We start from the raw sequence: 21,226 nt of genomic DNA on the forward strand, positions 1-21,226 counted from the left end.
TCCCAGACTCAGCCTGGAGATGGTGTCAGGGATTACCATATATACCCGTGTATTAGTCAAAATATATGCCTTTAAATTGATCCTGAAAACATGAGTTATATATGAGTCAGTATGGTCAAAAAAACTTCTAAGAGCTACTTGGTGAAGTGTGCGGGGGGTGGGGGTGGGGGGCTGGGTTGAGAAGCCAGACACAGGAGTCAGTGGGTTAAAAAAAAGGAGGCATTTTACCTTCTCAAAACAGGAGGAGAGTTAAAGGTGCTTATGGGAATTGTAGTCTTTGTGAAGGCTGCTGCTATGGAAATGCAAAGGCTACTACTCTTGCATCTCCCTCCTTGTTTGTTTCCATTTTTCCCCCTTTTCAACTTCCTATGGCTGCTTCAGAACAATTACTGATAAGTTGTTTTCAAAGAATTTAAAGAATTTCACACAGCCTTGACTTATACATGAACTGGTCCGTTTTACCCTTGACTTATACATGGATTGGTCATGTCGTGAGAAAGGGCGATGGCCAGATCCCAAAGGATCTCCTTTATGGAGAACTCATGCAGGGAAAGCGCCCTACAGGTAGACCACAGCTGCGATACAAGGATATCTGCAAGAGGGATCTGAAGGCCTTAGGAGTGGACCTCAACAGGTGGGAAACTCTGGCCTCTGAGCATCCCACTTGGAGGCAGGCTGTGCAGCATGGCCTCTCCCAGTTTGAAGAGACACTTGGCCAACAGACTGAGGCAAAGAGGCAAAGAAGGAAGGCCCATAGCCAGGCAGACAGACCAGGGACAGACTACACTTGTTCCCAGTGTGGAAGGGATTGTCACTCCTGAATTGGCCTTTTCAGCCACACTAGACACTGTTCCAGAACCACCATTCAGAGCACAATACCAGAGTCTTTCGAGACTGAAGGATGCCAGTGATGATACATGGTTTGTAGCAAATTCTATGACTTTTGGCTTAAAACTTGCCCTTGACTTATCAGTGAGATAGACTCATACATAAGTATATACAGTAAATGAGCCAGAACCCTTCCTAAGAAATCAGCACCTCTGGAGGATGCAAGATTCAAGGAGAAGATCCACACGCTCCAGTCCAAATGACCAACCTGCAGCGCCAGAAAGCGGGCCTTCAGCCAATACACCCGGACCACAAACTTCAGCCAGTCCTCCTCAAACAGGTCCCGCTGGGAAGAGGCGAACGAGAGCTGCAACAGGTCTCCCAGGAAGTGGGTGCCTGGGAAATCCGGGCCAAACTTGCCATTGACGGAGCCAGCGGCAGCAGGGCCACTCCGAGGAGACACTAGAAGATTCATTTATGGTGATGTTTTAGCACCAGGCTTGCTAGAACAGAAGACAGGTCCCTCACATCTACAATGAGAGCTTCAGCCACAGTGAAGCATAGCAGAACTGCCCAAGCAGAGGACCAGATAAAAAACTGGGCTCTCTCTCCCGCACTCTCTCACACAGAAGGCTGGCATACACGAAGACAGGCTGTCTGCTCCAGCACACAGATCTCAGGAGGACATCTCCCTCAGCCTTGCTACAAGCAGACCCCTAACTGGAGAGGCTACTGGGGTGACAACTAGGGCACTTTTGCTTCCCAGCCCCGACTCACCTGTAGAGCTCTTCCCTTTGGCTAGTAGCCACTGGTCCAGCTGCAGCTCCATGCAGGAGAGACTCATCAGCATCATATCCTGAAGGGGGAGAAGAGGGACGTTAAGAAGACGTTGGAGGAGAAAACAGCAGTTCTGGCCTCAGCTCTGTCTGGGAAAGCAGACAGTTCCAGGCAATGGGAATCACACAGAAGATGGTTGACAGGCGATGGCTTCCAAGCTCTCTGCTCTAGCCCCTCTGGGCACTGCATTTCCCTTTGTAAGAACCAGAGATGCAACCATCTCCTTTCCTACAACAGAAAGGCAGTTGTGAAGATGCTGCAGGAAGGGAACCACAGGTAGTTTGTGGCCTCAATCAAAGCAATGGGAAGCCACGTTACCCTGCACCAGCACTAAACACGTATGCCAAGACAAGAGCAGCGCCACTCACATGGCAGGGGAACCTTTGTGCATCTTCAGTGTCTTGTTAGTGTGCCTTGTGCTTCTACCAGACATCCTCTCACCAGTGGCGTTGCTCAGGGGGTGTGGGGGGTGCAGGCTGCACCGGTGACGCGCCAGGGGGATGATACGCCCTGCGGGTGACGTGCTAACATCATGGCTTCAGGGGCTACCGCATCATGCCATACATCGTTGGATGCGGAATGTCCAGCGGAACACAATGCAAAAAACCAGAATTGAAATCGCTCCTTTCATTCAAAAGTTATGGCCAAAAAACCAGAAGGAAAAAATGCATGGAGCCCTATGGAAAGTGAAAGTGAGCCGTATCGCGCATTTACTCACGAGTAGGCATACTTGCCACAATCACTCAGAAAGTGCAGGCTGAGAGGAATCCAATGACACCAGAATGGTCCCGATCCAATGAATGCAGCCCCCAAAAACATGAGAAGGAGGTTGGTCCCTCCCTCCCAGCTGCGAAGCCACGTGGTCACGTTTACTTGCAAGTAGGCGAACGTGCCTTAGTCCGTAGGAAAGGGCAGACGGAGAAGACTCCAAGGACTCAGAATGGTCCTCATCCAATGAATGCAGCCCCCAAAAACACCCGAGAAGGAGGTCCCTGCCTCCCAGCTGCCCTACTGAGCCCTATGGAAAGCAAAGCAGCCTCATGGTTGCGTTTACTCACAAGTAGGCAGACGAGTCTTGGCTGGTGGTCAGGCCAGGCAAAGGGGAATGTGAGGACACCAGAATGGTCCCAATCCGATGGAGCTGCTCCAGAAGGCAGCCGCCTCCTCCCCCCCCCCCCCACACTAAAGAGGACAAAAAAGAGGCTTCAACTGGTAAGGGGAAGTTTTCTATTTTGCACTTGCAAACCCAGGTGGGTCTTTGTATTGATATGCCTGAAATAGAAGAACTTTAAACTGGTCACTGGGAGGGCTGGAAATCTCACTGATTTTTTTTTTTTTGGGGGGGGGGTGTTATTGCAGGCAGACTACAGAGTAAGCTCCATTGACCACTATGGGACTTACTTCTGAGTAGACATGCCTAGGATTGGGCTCACAGGCAGCAATCCTAGCCACACTTTCCTGAGAGTAAGCCCCATTGACCACTGTGGAACTTACTTCAGAGTAGATTCACTTGGTGGAACAGGACTGGCTCCCCCTTATTTAATTATTTCTTTTGTTTTAATTTAGTTATTTATAATTATTTATTTTAATTTGCTTGATGATGTCACTTCTGGCCATGACATCACTTCCAATGAGTCCTGGACAGATTGTCATTCTAAAAAGTGGGTCCCGGTGCTAAAAGTTTAAGAACTGCTGCAGTAAGGTGTTAGTAACTTGACAAGGGGTGCACGTGTGCGAGACTCTACAAGTTTTCAAAATCACTAAAATCAGAGTTTGGAGGAAGAATCCCATCACATTATATATCAATCAATGCGTAATTTCATGCAGAATGCAATGAAACAAACCACATTGAAATATTTGTGTTCAAACAAAAGGTACAGCCAAAAAACCAGTGGGGGCAGGGCGATGGTACATCACCACGCCCACCACCTGCGGCGTTGCCCCGCCCATTGCATGGGGTGACGCGCAGGCCTCCCGCACCAGGTGACACGAATCCTAGTGACGCCACTGCCTCTCACTGTGGGCTTCAGCAGCCTCATCCAGAGGACTACAGCTGGAACCAGAGTTCCTCAGCTCCTGCTGGGCAGAACTCCGCATGCCTCCCCACAGTATGCTCTGGGGGTTCAAAACCCAACCTGTCTTCAAGGGAGTCAAGTTGCCTCAAGCCAATCAGACAAGATAGAAAGAAGGAGAGCAGAGCTCTGCGGGGAAGAAGCGAAGGGGCATCGGAGTGACTTCAGAAACACCAGCACTCCCTTACCCTGATGTGCTGGTTGCTGCAGTCCCTGAGCAGCGGGTTGGGCAGGCTGCTGCTGTGCTTTCTCCAACTGTTGTAGATATTCAAGACCACCTCGGACAAGCCAGGAGGCCACTTCACCAGGAACTTCTGGCTGATCACTTTCAGGTACCGCATCATCAGTTCCAGGATGCCCCCATTGCTCAGGTTGGCCAGGAGAAATTTGTGCACATCCTGCTTCTCTGGAAAACCAGCACAGGGCACATGAGTTTGAGGAGTGGCCCAACCTCCCACACAGTCAGGCAGGAAGCAAGCGTCCTGCAACATCACAGCGGCTCCCTGCCAGCAAGCTCACCAGAAAGAAATTCCACACAGATCTGTCGAGAGAGCCCAGCCAGACCAGCTCATATTTAACCATTATTTAACTGAACAGCGCAATGGTTCAAAACTTACCTGGGTCACGTCGACCCTACAGCCCCTTCACATCTCGAATCTTGTGAAATCTTAAGAGATTCAAGATGGCGGCACCATCTTGATTCAAGGTGCTGCAACACACACTTGGGGAACCTGACTTAGCAATTTACTCACTTGGGCACAGAACTCAGAGCAGGTGCCTACCTGATTCCATGCACGCTGTTGAGTCAAACGACATTCTGTGAGACCCCATGTGCTGGAGGTTCTCTTCCTTGGCCTCTGACTGGATCTCATAGTTGCCAAAAGGACCTTCCTCTTCCTCGGGATCCAGCTTCCTCAGGCTAGAAGACAAGACCAGCCCATTAACATTCTGACCCCTGCAGAGCTTGTCTGACTTACAGCCCAATCCTAACCTGCATTGGAACGGGGAGGCTGGCTGGTCTGCCCTTACCCAGAGCAGGATTGGAGCTGGTTGCAGCTCAGTCCGGGGCAAGGAGAATTCCATCTCCCTACCTGGGTAAAGTCGTAGCAGCCCCAATGCGGTGACTCAGATCTGTGCCACCTCCAGAGATGGTGCAAATTCAAGCAGCTCACAGCTGCTCTGGGCCACCCAGGACCAGGGTTAAGATCTGGCACGTGCTGTATCCTGGCCCTGGCCCTCCCGCTCAACTCTGTCTGCCCACGGATACACCCACCGCCAGCCTTCCACCTGCCCCAAAACGCCTCCTTCCTGCCCTTTCTATGTCCCTCAAAGCCCTGTGCTGGCTGGCTCAGTCAGCGCGGGCTCACCTTTGTGCTGACCTGGTGGGACTTGGGCTGGCATCTGAAGGCCGGCGAACAGGTGTGCACCGGCCTCTCTGCTCTCTCGGTGACATGAAAATGCTTTATGGCACTTTTACGACAATGTTGGGCTGGCACAAGGGGTCTGGGAAGTCACTTCCTGGATTGCAACCTTAATCTCATGAAAGTCCATAGCTAGAGGTCCAATTTTTTGGTGATATCAAAATAACATTCACATTGCTATCTGCACTTCTCATTTTTGTACAACTACAAGAATATCAAAACCCAAAATCTGCAAAAAAACCAAACCCATTTTCTAACACCTCTACATATTGGTCACTGTAGGTTGGATTGGGGGGGTGTGTGCTGGGTAATGACTGTGGCTGCATCTGTTGACACTACACCACTTCTATCAAAGACCTAGTACACTTTTAAAGTGATTATAAGTTTATAAAAATGTGCCCTTGGAATAAAAACACATCACATCACTTTCTTCACTTCTCATTTTTTGTTAAAAAAGTGAAATCTGCAAAGAAATAAAACCAAGAAACCAGACCCCTATACACAGCCAATTTGTGAGCAACCAGCAATCCTGAGAAGCAAGAAGCAAACGCACAGTACAAATTAAGGGGGACAGACACTGCAAAGATCTCAGTCATTTTCTGCAAATATTGCTCATGTTTGCTACTGGAATGGTTAAAAACACCCTCTGTCTGCCCCCCCCCCCCGATCATGACAACACAGAGCCAAAAGTGATGCTTGGAAGCCATATAGGCATCTCTCATGCAGCTGACAATCATATCCATACATCATGAGCACATCAACACAGCCCTGGACTAAACTAGAGTGGCTGGATGACACCCAGGGGTCTCACGGAGCATCTCTGCTGCCTGTTCCGAGACCAACAGGCACAATCGGTTGTTATGGAGAAGTGGTGGATGTACCGTGACGGAAGGAACTTCACCAGCAGCTCCTGGAAGTCCACTTTCTCCTCTTTCTTGCACTTGGTGTTCCGCACCCGAGCCGACCGCCTCTTCGCCGTCTCTCCACTGTCCTCAGCTATCCTCTTCCGCTTCACTCCTTTCTTCGACTTGTCACTGGCAGAAACATCTCCTCAGAGGCAAAGGATGTTAGATAAACCTTAAACAGTCTTCTCTCATAACAATTTGTATCAGGAATATCTCCAAGACAACCAGAATGATGTAGGGTAGGATAGGTGGTGGGTCCCAAGTTATTTTTGGGGGTCATGGCGTGGAAAAAGTTGAAGACCACTGCCTTAATGGGCTTTTCCTTGCCACACTAGAGTGTTCCAGCTCATCAGCAAGGAATATTTTGTCACACACCACTATCTCTACTATCTCAGTAGAGTAGACCCGACAGTCAGCTTGATTCTTTTATGAAACAGTTGGGGGAACAGCACACAACAGTGCTTTGGAAACACCCTTCTGCCATTCATTCCCAAAAGGGAAAGACAAGCCCAAAGGAAAGATCCCTGTAGTACCTCTGAAGAAACTCACCTGCAGGATTTACTGCCTCCAGCACACTTGGACTCGGAAAGTTGGGCGTCACTGGAGTGTAGGTTAGCAGTGGCTCTGCTACAGAGATCACTGGGTTGGTGCTGACAGGGTTGGGCTGGATGACGCTGACAGGGGCGGAAGTGGCGGGCACAGGTGGGTGCTGCTCCAGGTCGCGATACTCCAGGAGGTCAATTCTCTTTCCCAGGCTGGGTCGAGGCGGCTCGCAGGTCGTCAGGTGCTGATACATGGCCAGCAAACTCTCTCCAAGACACTTCCACCTGTACACAGATGACCACCACAAGCTCAGCACTTGTCCATGCATCAACCTCTCCCCTCTTTGCTGTCAAACCCACCAGCAAGTATGTGCTGTTCTATGTCAGGCCAAATTTGTTCTCAGCTGCCTCTGAGACGAGATCCAATGGGTTCAAACTGCAAGAGAGGAGATTCTGCAGGGGTGTCAGGAGGAAAATTTTGATAGCAAGGGCGTTTCAGCTGTGAAACAGATTGCCAAAGGTGGATTCTTCCCTCACCGGAGATCTCCACGCAAGGGCTCAACAGGCACCTGCTAGAGAGGTTTCCCAGTGTTTCTCAAACTGTGGGTCATGAGCCCATTTCAGGTGGGTCCCTATTCATTTCAATATTTTATATTTACTAGATTAAACTTGATGCTCCTGTGGTCTGTGACTGCATTTGGGGAAATGTGACAGAGCTGTACTTTCAACAGGCTACTCTGTATATGCTTTTAACAATGATAATAAATGGAACTTACTCCTGGATAAGTGTGGGTAGGATTGCAGCCTAGGATTGTTAAAAATTTTCCTGCTTGATGATGCCACTTCCACTCATATCACTTCTGGTGGGTTCTGACAGATACTCATTCTAAAAAGTGGGTCCCGGTGCTAAAAGTTTGAGAACCACTGCTCTAGGACCATGGCTCCTAACCTGGGGAAGCCAACCTCCAGTGCAGACAGGTGTGTTCACTTTTGGGATGGTACCTTAAAGAGGGCAGTGACTTGACTGGGGACCTGTAGGCGTTGTTAGTACAGTACTTCCAAGTTTGATGCCACCAAACGCAGGTAAGTAAAAAAGGGTGCTTTAAAAAAAAAACTTACCTATATTTCTGGTGGTGTTAGCAGCAGCAGTGAAACCCAAAAGTGTTGTATCTCCTTAAGGGGATAGCGCCTGACCAAAGGTTGGGAACCACTGCTCTAAGTGGATTTCATACTACAGGAAGGGGGTTGACCTTGTTGGTCCCTTCTAACTCTTTGATTCTAAATGGCTAAGGTTGCTCCTAGAATCCAGGTGGCCATTTTCCACCTGGTACTAAAACCAGGCTGGTCACCAGAACCATCCAAGAAGTTTAAGGGAAAACCCCAGAGGTCACAGTTTGAGGATAAAGGCCTTTTTCCAAGCTCCTGCTGCCCATTTGCAAAGACCAAAAGGAAAGGCTAATTCCCCCGGCCAGTATTTATGCCTCACAAACATATTGCTTTATATTGAAACACTGTCAATTATTATTAGAAATATTTATATAGCCCCTTCAAACAAAACAGTTTCCAAAGCAGTTCACAGCAGAAGTCATATAACTGAATGGCTCCCTGCCCCAAAAGGGATCACGATCTAAAAAGACACAGAAGTAACACCAGCAACAGCCACTAGAAAAGAGACTGGGGGGGGAGGAGCGAGTGAAGAGGGACAATTATGCTTCCCCCACTAAATATAAGAGGGGAACCCCTTGAAAAAGTGTCTCTTTGCCCAATATTTTGCCTGCTTACAAAAAGCAGAACAAAAATCAAAACAAGGAAGACCTCGGTCTAAGCCAGGGATGTCAAACATCAGGCATGTGGGCTGGTTGCGGCCCTGGAAACTTTTTATCCAACCCCCCAAGACAACTGGGTTCTCACAGACCTGCCCTTTCAACAGCACTGCTTCTGCAGAAGCATCACTTCACAGAACCCCCTCTCTGGAGCTGCTGAGATAAAAAGTAATGCTGTGGCAGAAGCTGCACTGCTGAAAGGGCAGCCCATGTGATAATTGGGCTGTCCCATACCTCAAAAATATTATCAAGATTGGCACATTTTCTCTTCTTTCATTTGTAGCTGATGGGTTCCTAGGTGAGAACAAAGTGCTCCTTTCTGACCATCAGCTGTCTAACAACATCACTTCCTGCTTAATGACGTCACTTCCGGCCTTCAGCAGCTGCCATGAATGTTATTCAGTCCACTATATGAAATGAGTTGGACACCCAAAAACGTACCAAAAATCCATGCCGACGCCAAACCAAGACACCAACTGTTTTGAAAGGAAGGCACAAGGTCATAGGAATTCTTTGGACTCACTTTCGCCAGAGAGGACTGCCATTCTATGACCACCTCTGAGTGGCACCCTGAGAGCATAAGGCCACTTGGGAAGCCCTACCGGCCTTAAGAGCAGAGCAAAACTCCTCAAAAAGAACAAAGGGGAACAAAACAGGAGACCCCACTACAGCTCCTCACCCAGCATTCCGTTTCAGAACGGGTCACAGGATGAGAACTCATACCCCAGCAATGGCATATGAAGAGAATGACCAGGAGGCGCCCCAGCTGCCAGGCTGTGGGGGGGGGGGTGTCCAAGAGGTTGCCCCAAGATGGCAGAGGGGATGACCCTGGCTGCAGTCGTAATTTGGCTAGCACTGGCTGCAGCTGCCCACAAGAGAACCATGTTTGTTGGTATGACTGTATGTAGATATGAAATCACGATTATACATAAATATACAAACTTAAAAAGTGAGTGTACACACACACAAAGTTCAATAAAAGAAAATATTCACTGTCTGTGCTTCTTCTCTGACCGTTATTATTACTCATTTCACGTCATAACTATTACTGAAAATAATGTGGTCATGGGGAAGGGATGCCAAAAATTTATGGGCCCTGAATGCCAAATGACCTTGGTACGGCACTGCACACCAAACCCCCAGATCCGCTGGTACAACTCGGTGCACCTGGTGTTGTGAGAAAGGAGGCAGGAAATAAGAAGAGAAAGCACATCCAGCAGACCCACAAAACATTAATCCAGCAAAGCTTTAGGCACGATCCACACTTGCAAATCCAGAGATTACAATACAGGGGGGCCCTTGTAGCCACGATGTCACTTATCCAAGGACTGGGTCCGCAGAGCCCCCCACCCGTGCATGCCCCCTCCAGAGGCGAGGGGGGCTCTGCTGCCCTTGTGTGCGGAGGATCTTCAAAGCCCAGCAGAAGCCGCTACAGGCGGCCCCCGCAGCTTCTGCTGGGCTTAGAAGACCCTCTGGAGGTGAGGGGAGCTTAGCTCACCTCAGGAGGGTGGGGGGCATTCCCTGATATTTGTGGTTTCACATAACCACGGGGGTCCTGGAACAGAACCCCCACGCCTGCAAACCCCCAGCAAAAACCAGCATTGGTGTCAAACTCATTCAGAACGGAAACTTACGTGAAAAAAGGAATGGGCTGGATGAGCTTCAGGTCTGGCTCGCTTTTCCGCACCATCAGCGCCTGCCTCTTTCTGCGCAGCTCCAGGGCTTCCTCAATTATTGTTCTGGTTTCAGATGCACTCACGTTCACTTCGTGGATCGACATGTCGCTGAAAAATTAGGGGGAAAAACTCATCCAACTCTCATGATTTGGATTTGTTACTTTAAAGCCCAATTTGTCAGACAGCAACATTAAAATGACACTGCTGAAAGGAACACGGAGAGGCTAAGAGCAGCAGCTCCAGAAGCTGTTTCTCAGCCCAGGCAGGCCTATGCAAACAGGTTCCAAGGCTGGGTGCAAGTCACATCCAAGTAGGAATAGGCAGCCCTTCCTCCCTTGAAGGTGGGGATAGAGAAAATCTCTGGAAATGGGCTCAGGGATAGCCACTCTCCCCTTGCCAACAGAAGCTTGTTATAGGAGAGTGGATTAGGCATAGGAGGAGGGGGCAGGAACATTGGCAGAGGCTGCCTTCAAATTTTATGCCCCCTCTCAAGCCCAAAGCCAAACTGCTGACACAGGCCTCCATGGGTTTAAGCTTGCTAAATAGTGGGTGCAGATCAAAGCAGATCCACTGGGGCCAGCAGTGTTCTACCCAGAGTAAGGAAACTGACGTTCCCTTACTCTGAGGAGACTCTGGCAGCTGCTGTAGCCCGGCAGGATACAACAGTGGTCATTTCGGTGCTGCTGTACCTTGTGGCTGGGGCTAGAGCCACAATCCCAATACAATAGGATTGGGCTGTACGTTTTCCTTCTCGGAGTAACAGATACCCCTGAAACACAACATGAAACAAATAGATGAACAATGCATTTGAAGAATTAAGAAACACAATTTTACTCTTTGAGTAAGACTAAAACTATCCAGCTACTGCTCTTCCAAAAACAAGCTCATAGAGCAGCAAAGCAATAAAGGGAGGATGGTTCACACTATCCCAATGAAGCTCACAACCTTAATCTTTAAAAAAAGATCCTTGATAAGACAAAGAGAAACATTTGCTGTCTGGCTGCTAAATGCATGTTGCCACTTTCTGAAGTGCCTCTTGGTCCAGTCAGCAGGTTCAGCAAAGTCTTGCTTCTAAAGGTAGCGGGGTCAAGTCAGATGCAAGAATCTACCAGAGAGGACTTGAAACCTCAAGGAACAGCCTCCAGGCTGCGTAAGGTGCTCTTCTTGCAACAGGGAAACTTCAGAATAAAGGGACGACCAGAAAAGCTCAGAAAGAGACTCACCCTTTCAGGAACATCCTCAAGGAGTCCTTCCTGAGGCACGGCTGCTCCTCAAAAATCTTCTCCTTGATGACGAGGCCTTTGCTGTACTGGCAGTCTCTCTCCAGGGCTTTGCAGATAAAATATAGGCATGCTGAGGGGACAAACAGCAGGCGGTCAGTCATTCCAAGCACTCTCCTCAGAGTTTGTCATCAAACCTGCACCACAAGGGTCACTATATTTTATTGAGATGGTTCTGTTTGAACCTGCCATTCTGACAAGCAAGACCACAATTCATAGAGTGTAAAAACTTTGACAAGCCACTGAATTTTTGTATCACCCAATGCATGCTTACTATATACACGGATCCTTCTGTTTTAACAGGCATAAATAAAGCGGCCTTCTGATAAAAGGTGGGTCATTTCTACTTTATTTATGAAATATACCACCCTGCCATGTGACCCACTGGGGCTGATCACAAGTTTCTAATCTTTCCTTCCTCCCCCCAAGAGTTGCTGTTTGTACTTGCCCCATCTAAATTCAGAGTGTACATCAACAACAAACATGTCACAGAATGGCAGTCTTATCTGAGCCAAAAACGCCATTCTCTGCCTCGCAAGGTTCCCGGAGATGACTTGAAATCTTGTCTCTTGATATTTCATTTTGTATGTCCTGATCAACATTTATGCTGTCTTCGGAGGAGGGGGTGGGGTGAAAGGGCAGCCCGTTTCACACAATGCACAATCCAGTTAGAACAAAATAGGCTTACAAACTTTCTGCATTTCTCTTCTTAAAGCATAACCCAACTTCAGTTAACTAATGCTGGAATGCCTAAATAAGGGTTCTGCACAATTCAAAAATCTGCTTCAGATTACGAGATGTGGGCTGCTCTGATGAAGCTGCAGTCCTCCATGGCCACCCACCCTACACGAGATATTACTAAAATCCTGACCTGACAATACTTTCAGGGTGCCCTGGTTAATTTCTCGGATGTCTGCCCAACATCCAGAAAGTGAATCTGGGCCCAAATTAGATCAGGTTCTAGGCATTAGGCAGCATTCCAGTCCAAAACTGTGGAATGCCTTTCTCACTACAGCCTAACCTGGCAAAAGATGTCTCTTTCGGCTAGCATTTTGGAGTACTAGGTAGTGCTCCATTTAGTTTGACTCTTAGATTTAATTAACTGATAGATCGGTCCTCATCACCCACAGGTTTGTAATCCGTGGATCTGATGCCCCATGAATCTCAAGCCTGCAATGGAGGACCTCAGAGGATGCTTCCCCGCACCTCAGAAGGACTGCGGGGAAAGGCACTTGTGGTTTAGTACTTGTGGTTTAGGCACTTGTGGTTTATGAAAGGCACTTGTGGTTTAGTAAAAAACCACGTGCCTTTCAGAAGGTTCCGGCAGGCCTTTTGAATCACAGGGAGAGCACGCGCGGCCCTCCCCATGCCTCAGAATACCCCAAGACGTGACCAGAAGGCTGTGTCCAGAGGTCCTGTGGGGTCTGACCACAGATTTCATTATCCGCAATTTTCAGTAATCATGGGGGGCTTGGGGCTTCCCTGAAGATAACAAGGACCAACTGTATTTTGGTATCAGGAATATGTCTGCTGCCTTGAAGAGAGAAAAAGTGGCTCACAAGCTCGAAACAATAATAAATATGTTCAGAACCCCTCTCCAAAGTTGCAGCTCTGGCTTTAAGACACGTCACTTCTATCAGTACAATAAGGCTTCTTCAGGAAATGCATGCAAAAGAAACAACTTACTAGTGTAGTCACTGAGTGTGTAGAGGACAGTGATCAGATTGTCCAAACAGGGCCAATGATCTGGGTTACACGTCAGCCCTTCTTCAAATGCGTGGCGTGCCAGGGGCAGGCGCAAGAGCCTGAGTGCCACGTGACCAATCTTATACCACAGGTTGACATCTGTGGAGTCGAGCATCACAGCCTGCAAGACAAAACACAGGAGAAGGCTGCCATGTACACACACACGTTAGTTGTGCCAGCTGGAAATGAAAGCCACAAGAATTGTGCAGGGTTACAAGCCTCCAGCACATCTCTCAGAAGATGTCAGTGTCTGTCAACAACATTAAAAACTGTAAGATTCTTGCAACATCTGATCACTTGCCTGCTCTGTTCCCCTTGAAAAGGGGGAACAGAATCCAGTAATCCAGATGGTTCCAGTGGTGCTGAGAGGGGAGCTATCATCATAGTGGATGATAACAAGGAAAGCAAGGTACATCTGTGGCCAGCTTACCTCCTGGAAGCAAGCAAGCAGGGCACCAGAGGGAGATAGGCCTAGGAGCAGATCAAGACTTCACTGCACACAGGGACACACGTGACAAGAGGGAGATCCCAGCCCCATACAATGGAGAGGCAAACTGTACCTCCAAGTAGAACTCCATGGCCGTCTCCAAGTCATCCCGCTGTGCTGCCAGCTGGGCCAAATTCTTATAAGTGGAATATTTCAGCATCAGGCCTGGGTGTTTTAAACCCTCTCGCTCATCACCAGATGGGACTGCCTGAAAATGGTAAACAAGAAGCCATTTGGAGATGACAGCTTTGGGCTTCATTAACCTCATGAACTGTTCTGAGAAGCAATCACTCTGCTCTGTTTTGAACTAGCCAGACCTCACTTGGGAATACTGTCTGGTTTTGGGTACCACATCTTAAGGTTTAGCTGGAATGAGGTCAGAGGAGAGCAACCAACAGCCTGATCCTATCCTTGAGATACGCCAGCAAATGAACCTGCCTGTTGGCACAACAACAGGGTAAAAAGCTACCACCAACAGACCCAACACAGTGTGTGCTATGGCCTTCCAGGCAGGGTGCCTGTTTGCAAGGATGTCAGGTGTTAAAAGCCAGATGGGGTGCTCTTTGCCTGTCTCCTGCCAAGGTGGTGTGGTTAGAAAAGGGCTTAATGGCATAGCCAGTGTGGGTTCTAGACTTGCCTCCCCTTCTTCTTTGGTCTAGGGGTTCCATGTGTGTTTCTGGTCACTCATACAAAACATGTGTGCTGTGTTGGTTAAGGGAAACCCCTTGGCTGGGCTCAAACCCTCTTTCCTGTTGCCCAGCCTACATCTTTGTGCAGTAAGCTACCAGTGGCCTGCTTTGCCCGAGTGCTGTGCAGGCTTCTCTTGTGACTTGTCTTGGCCCATTTGCTAGAGCAGTGGTTCTCAAACTTATCATATGGGACCCACTTTTTAGAAGGACCCTCTGTCAGGGCCTACCGGAAGTGATGCCATTAATCTGGAAGTGACATCATCAATTTAGGCTTCAAACCTAAGCCGTAATCAGCCAAAGGCCCACGTAACAGCTCATACAGTTATTTTGCATAGCTTGGAATTTCAACATTTCACCTTGGAAGTCAAAGCAGAACACAGATTTGGATCCACCTTCAACCACACAGCCTCCCACCTTGCAGCATCCAATCTTTCGACCTGTTCAGAGCAAAGTACCAGGCCTCTTGCCCACTGGGAGACCATCTTGCTCAGCAACTCTGCACCCTGTATTTTCAGTTCCATATTTTCAATAGTGGCTGAACTAGTTGCCTGAAATTGGCTCATGACCCACCTAGTAGGTCCTGACCCAGTTTGGGAAACTGCCCTGGAAGGAGAAAGGGCTCCTTCCTCCCAGTTGCGACACAAAAGACTGCCATGAAACTCACCCAGTCTCTGAGCAGTTTTGAGCACAGTGAGCTAAAAAATGCTGGCACCAATTCAAAGTGTATGTTTTAGCGAGACGGTTTCAGTCTGGAATAGCTCAGTGGACCCTGAACTTCACCCACACTCATCTCTTCATGTGGAGCAACAACACATGGCAGGACGTGGCCTTACGCCATGCTCCCCTGCAGCATCCATTCAGTTGTTCCCTGAGCCTCAGATCAAGAACATCCACAAAAGGGCCCACAAGGAACCACTGAACAGGGAGCCCCAGTGGAGGGTTAACCCAGCTCTTTGGGCTCCACAAGTTGAGTACCCACCAAAGAGACTGTGCATTGACAAGATGCCCCCTCCCCAGAAGCAGGAAAGAAAGCTGGACTGACTCAAGCCCTCTTTTACTGACCTCGCGCAGGAGGCGAGTCTCCAGCAGTTCATGGTAGGCTCTGGACGACTCTTCAAACAGGTCATGCTTCTGAAGGTCCAAAGCTTTATGATACAAGGCAAATGCTTCCGCTTCCTAGAGGGGGGGTGGTGGATAAAACACCAAAAACATTGCAGTGATGCCCGCTCAGATGACAAAAGTAACAGAAAAATCCCAGAGTAACAGAAAAATGAGAGGGAGAGAGCACAAACGTCAGGCAACTGTAGCCTTTGGAAGTAAAATCAAGCAGAGATCTGTCACAAAATGTAGTGACTGGAGTGCTTTTGCTCATGCCCCAGACAGCCTGATGCTGAAGCCTTTCCGACACCTCCAGGAGGACCTCACCAAATATGTCCGCAGGTAAGCTCGACCCGCAGATTCGCTTATCCGTGGGTTTCGACATCCATGTGGGTTCTGCGGTTAGAGTAAGATGAATTGGGAATAATTCCTCACTTACTTGTGCCTCCTTGGTCTGTGTCTTGTGGCTTTTAAAGATTCCTTCATGGTCATCTTCAACAGTGGAGCTGGCGTTCAGTGCTGCAATTCTGATCTAGAAGCATGGTAAAAAAAACCCACAGGAAAGTCTCAGCAGCTGCATTTTAGCTACTTTCCCACAAAAACATCATCCATTCAGAACAAGGGGGAAACGATGCAGGAGCAACCCTGCACAAAAACACGGATATTTTGGAGAAGTTTTCAGACTGCAATATATGGACTCTTGCATTACTCCAAAGAGACAGAGCAGAGAAGAAACACTATAGAAAGATACAGACCAGAAATGGAGTCTGGATGAAAAGAAATCAGATGACTTAGAAGCAACAGATGAATCAGAGAAGGAAGAGCCTAGAGGAGTGAGTAAAAGGCGCTCACCGATAGCAACAAGAAAAAGACAAAAAGAGAAGAAGACTAGTAAAAAGAAACATGTTATCTAATGAATAGGGCATTGTTGGTGAATAAAAAATTAGGAGAAGTTTTTGTGCTTTCAGATGAAAAAAAAGAGCTGTTGCCATTTATGTTAAAGAAAGATGGAGATCAAAAGAAATATATGCATTACAAGATGGATTATTGGATTTTGAAATGCAAGAAGAAATAGTAAAATAATGCAGGATAAAATGGGTGCAAAATATAGACCATAATATCACAACAGATCAATGGGAACAGATCTGGAAGCATAATAAGAAACTTACTAGAGTAGCAAATTTTATATTATTTTAGATATTAGAGATAAAAAAAGATGTACACCTAGTTATTACGATTTTAATTGTAGCAAGGATTTTATGTGTTAGATATTGGAAATATTTTAAAATACCAAAGTAAAATGAATTAATAGAGAGAGTGATGAATGTCGCAGAAATGGACAGACTTTCGGAAATTTTGGATCAATAACGAAGGCTGATACAAATTGAGTAATGGAAAAAACCTTTTTATGCTTGGTTGAAAATGAAGTTTTAGAAATATATGATAGGGCATTTAGATGATTGTATTACATATATATTATATTTGATATGATATATGAATTATGGATGAAAAATGATATTGAGAGATAAATTTAGAAGAGAAATTGATTAAGATATGTAATGATTTATTAGTTTTAGTTATATACGATGGTGATGTATGATTTTCTGCACCCCCTTTTTATGTGTAGTGATGGTTTTTGTGTTGTGTGTTATGTGTTGTGTGTTTTTGTTTGTAGTTTTTGGAAAATAAAAAAAAAATAAAAAAAAAAGAAAGATACAACTCAGACAGCTTCCTCCTTTCCCAGAGCTCTCCTTCCACAGAGTCTCCTCTAAATATGCACAAAGCCAACAGCTGCCTTACCATGTTTGGAGAGAGTTGCTGCTGTCATTTGCCACCCTGTAGAACCAGTTCACGCTCGAATCTAAAGAGCAAAAGCAAAGAATTGTTACTCAAGGATTATGTGAATGATTGTTCAAGGATGCCCATAGAATCCTAGAATAGACTCTCCTGCACATCAACCAAGTAGGGGGAACACTCATGCAAAATACTCCATTGCCACTCCCAGCTGGAATTACAGAATCTAAAGTTGCATCTCAGAGAAGGCCCCGCACCTGATCCAGCTGCTGCTGCAAGTATGGGAGGGGAATCTACTTATTCTCTCTCATTCCTACTTGCATCCACTTTCCTCCCCTTTTCTGTTGTTCCCCTGAGCATCTTTAACATTGTAAGCCCTTTGGGAGAAAAAAACCATCACATTCCTTTCTTTTAAAAAACTGCTTTAAGAAACTCTATGTTTAAAAGCAATATATAATCATATTGAATGAATAAACAATCACATAAGAAAAGTCCCAGCAGGATCAGGCCAAAGAGGGCCCACCTAGTCCAGCATCCTAGTCCAGCTACCTCTGGGGAACCCACAACCAGAAGAGAAAAGCAGCCTTGAACACCAGCTGCAGGCAAGCTGATCATAATCTGGGCCTCAGAAAATGGCAGTCAACCCGAAGGCAAGCATCATTGTGCGTCAAGGTGATGAAACCGCTTAGCTGATGCTGCATAACCCTGGTGCAAACCTAGAGATTGCAAAACACGCACACCCCAGATTGATTTAGGCCTGTTGCTGAATTCTGCACATTGAGCACAATTTGCAGTATCATCAGGTTAAAGAGAGTAAAACGTCTAATTTTACTATTTATAAAGCTACCAATGCTGTGCACTGTACAAAGAAACAAAAGCAACTGCCCTGCTGAAGGAGGGCTCACCCAGCCTGCAGGGCTTACACAATGTCAAAGTCAAGCCCTGGGAGACAGCTCCACCAAGACATTAGGTGCCACAAGCCCCACTGGCAGAATAGCTGACATGTGGTGCCAAAGTGCCTAAGGGCTGCTGCACCAATCCTGCTCTCACAGTTTGCCCCAAAACTCCCAGGTCATAAGAACATCACAAGAGCCCTGCTGGATCAGGCCAACCTAGCCCAGCTTCCTGCATGGCACAGCAGCTCACCAGATACCTCAGGGAGCACACAAGACAACAAGAGACCTGCATCCTGGTGCCCTCCCTTGCACCTGGCATTCAGAGACAGCCTGCTTAGAACCAGGAGGTTGCATATGCCATCATGGCTTGTAACCTGTGAGGGACTTCTCCTCCATTAGTCAGTCCTATCCTCTTTTAAAGGCATCCATGCCAGATGACATCCCCGCATCCTATGGCAAGAAGTTCCATGGATAAACTACATGCTGGGTAAGGGGTTATTTCTTTTGGTCTGTTCCAACTCTCCCGACACACAATTTTAATGACTGTCCTCTAGTTCTGGTGTTGTGTGAAAGGGAAAAGAACATCCCTCTCTCCACCCCCTGCATAATTCTGTATGTCTCAATCATGCCCCCCATCAGGCATCTCTTTTCTAGACTGAAGAACCCCAAAAACTGTAGCCTGTAAGGGAGGTAACCCAGCCCAACACCCCAACCACATTGGCAGAGGCACAGGTCCCAAACATCTGGAAGGGAGGGGCCTCAATTATCTAATCCCCTTTGAAAGGCAGATGCCAGATGCCAGGGCCAGGTGCCACCACCACATCCTGTGGCAAGGAGTTCCACAGAGTAATCACAGGCTATGTCAAGAAGTACTTCCTTTTTCTGTTCTGTTCTAATGCAACATCCTGTGGCAGGGAGTTCCACAGGCAAAGACACACTGCGCAATAAGAGCCGCAAATGCGGCAGCCTGGTCCCCCTTACCAGGGGCTGGAAGTGGGAGGGGCCTGCTTTAGCTCCGCCCACTCCCTGGCCTGGAGAAGAAGAGAGCGGGCCAGAGCACCCCCTTCCCCCTGCTCCGACCCCCACCTGCCAGGGGTGCGAAGTGGGCGGGCAGGCAGCCCAGCGAGAGCTCCGCCTGCGCGCTGCTCCCCCTCCCAGACGGAGCCGCCCTCAGAGGGGCGTGAGCGCGGCCGGCGGTGACAAGAGCAGACCCGGCGCGCGAGCAAGGCGGCCTCTGACTGGCCGGCGGCCTCCGCCCAATAGGAAGGCGAGACGCTAGCTGAGCGCGACGACGGCGATAGACTGCGGAGAGGCTAGAGTGCCAGCGCCAGGGGGCTGCTGCGAGATGGCCGCAGTTCTTCCTTCGCCTGAGCTGCTCCTTGCAAGGGGCGCGTGCAGTTGCAGGCCGGGACAAGGGGCAGAAGGGGCTGCAGTGTGTGGAGGGGAGGGGAGGCAGGTGAGGCAGAGCCTCCGTCTGGAGTCGTTTGAGAGGGAGCAGCAGGCAGAGGGAGAGGGGTGTGGGGGACGGGAGGCAGAGCCTCCCTGAGTCCTTTCAGGCGGGGGGAGGCGCGTCCTGTGGTAGGGAGTTCCACAGGCGGCCAAAAAGCCTCCTGGGCCCGCGATCCGGCCCGGTCCGCCTCTCCCTCGAGGAGGCGCGAGGGCCGTTGTGACCATGCGAGGCTGCCAGGCCCCGGCCCTGCCGACCTCAGCCCGCCCCTGGGCCGAGGCGCGAAGCGACTGCCGTGCTCGTGCGAGGCCGCCGGGCCCCGCCCCCTCCGCGTCTGGAGGCGGGGCTACCCTCCGGGACTCGAACACGCTTCCTGCAGCCCGATCCCCCTTCGTCTCGAGCTCTTGGCTCTGACGGCGCTCCGAGCAGCAGCCCCGCCCCTCGGATAGGAGTAAGGAGCCCCGCCCCTCCAGGCGAGGCAGGTCCGGCCCCTCAAGCGCCCATTGGCTGCCGCCCCGTCCGTCAAGGCGCGGAGCCTCTCGGGGATTGTAGTTTTCAGGACAGGAACGCACGTGGATTGCGAGCGACAGGCTGACTCTTCGCCACCTGCGCTCTCCAGTGCTTGGGCCGCCTCCTCTCCGCGCCTGTCAGCCGCCCCGCAGCAGTGAATGTGTCTCTCTATGCAGTGTTTCTCAAGCGGTGGGTCGGGACCCACTGGATGGGTCGCGAGCCCGTGTCAGGCGGGTTCCATTCATTTCACTGTAGAACTGGTGGTCTGTTGCTGCATCTGGGGAAATGATCCCCGTGGGGGGGACACCAGCCTCCTTCTGGCCATGCTCCCCCAGCTCTGTTATTGTACAGATCATAGATACCCTGTATAGTACCTTACAGTGTTTCTCAAACTGTGGGTTGCGAGCCCATTTCAGGTGGGTCCCCATTCATTTCCATATTTTATTTTGAATCTGTTAGACTGGATGTCACCCTGGGATGTGACTGTGATACAGGATCATGAAAGCCACTTATGCTAACAAACCAAATGTTTACAAGCTTAATGAAGCATGTGTGTATGCTATGCTATTGGTGTTTACAGCTATAGGGAAAATGCTCACAAGCAATTAGGGCCTAATAAAGCAGCTATAGGGAAAATACCCCTGGGGGCTGGGGATAAGAATAGGCCCTCAGTTTGGCTGTACTTGTCGTAAGAGGCGACTAAACAGCCACCGGGTAGATGGGACTCGTCAGCCTGGGAAGGCAGCTCATCTGAGAGAAGGAAAACTCTGATCCCAAACCTCCACTGCCTTGTGGCTACATCCAGTTATGGAAAAGGCTTCAGGAGTCCACCTCGAGGCAAAATCAGGAGCCGGAGTCCCTGAGGCAGTTCATGGCTGAACACAGTCATGTTCTGGCAACTCCTGCGATGCCGCTGGAACCAACTGTATTGGCCTCTGCCTTTCCATTGGACCATTTCAGCGACGTGGAGAGGGGGGATTTGCTGCATGGGTAACAGCCTATCCTCCATACCTACTTTACCCAGGCTTCGCGCTCTGGAGAGGACACTGTTCCAGAACCACCATTCAGAGCATGACACCATAGTCTTTTGAGACTGAAGGATGCCAACAACAGGGAAAATAGGGTCGCCCAGAAAGTAATGCACCACATTTTTTTTCTTCAACAATTATTTATTG

General features: G+C 48.8%; 2 protein-coding genes across 6 annotated transcripts in view; one reads left to right on the top strand and one right to left on the bottom strand.

Annotated features, from left to right (window-relative positions):
- CABIN1 (calcineurin binding protein 1) overlaps positions 1-19,858 on the bottom strand; it is a 79,092-nt gene extending 59,234 nt beyond the window's left edge. For 2 of the 5 annotated variants that reach the window (XM_066609654.1, XM_066609650.1), the window contains exons 1-14: positions 19,181-19,279; positions 17,205-17,265; positions 15,844-15,936; positions 15,369-15,482; positions 13,691-13,825; positions 13,071-13,251; positions 11,328-11,457; positions 10,063-10,212; positions 6,613-6,890; positions 6,040-6,208; positions 4,520-4,656; positions 3,926-4,143; positions 1,606-1,684; positions 1,097-1,290 (exon numbers count right to left, since the gene is read on the bottom strand). In XM_066609654.1, coding sequence (XP_066465751.1) covers positions 1,097-1,290; positions 1,606-1,684; positions 3,926-4,143; positions 4,520-4,656; positions 6,040-6,208; positions 6,613-6,890; positions 10,063-10,212; positions 11,328-11,457; positions 13,071-13,251; positions 13,691-13,825; positions 15,369-15,482; positions 15,844-15,936; positions 17,205-17,207 — 1,881 coding nt within the window. In that variant the 5' untranslated portion in view covers positions 17,208-17,265; positions 19,181-19,279. Of the gene's footprint in view, positions 1-1,096; positions 1,291-1,605; positions 1,685-3,925; positions 4,144-4,519; positions 4,657-6,039; positions 6,209-6,612; positions 6,891-10,062; positions 10,213-11,327; positions 11,458-13,070; positions 13,252-13,690; positions 13,826-15,368; positions 15,483-15,843; positions 15,937-17,204; positions 17,290-19,180; positions 19,280-19,798 lie in introns of those variants that run through there. The other 3 variants (XM_066609652.1, XM_066609653.1, XM_066609651.1) reach the window with 3 other exon arrangements.
- The window catches only part of P2RX6 (purinergic receptor P2X 6), a 31,812-nt gene continuing 29,637 nt past the window's right edge, over positions 19,052-21,226 (top strand). Inside the window, exons 1-3 of the mRNA XM_066609947.1 lie at positions 19,052-19,087; positions 19,188-19,361; positions 19,804-19,992. Of these exons, the coding sequence (XP_066466044.1) occupies positions 19,052-19,087; positions 19,188-19,361; positions 19,804-19,992 (399 nt within the window). The remainder of the gene's footprint in view (positions 19,088-19,187; positions 19,362-19,803; positions 19,993-21,226) is intronic.

This window comes from Tiliqua scincoides, chromosome 14, assembly GCF_035046505.1.
Source record: "Tiliqua scincoides isolate rTilSci1 chromosome 14, rTilSci1.hap2, whole genome shotgun sequence".
NCBI classification, from domain to species: Eukaryota; Metazoa; Chordata; class Lepidosauria; order Squamata; family Scincidae; genus Tiliqua; species Tiliqua scincoides.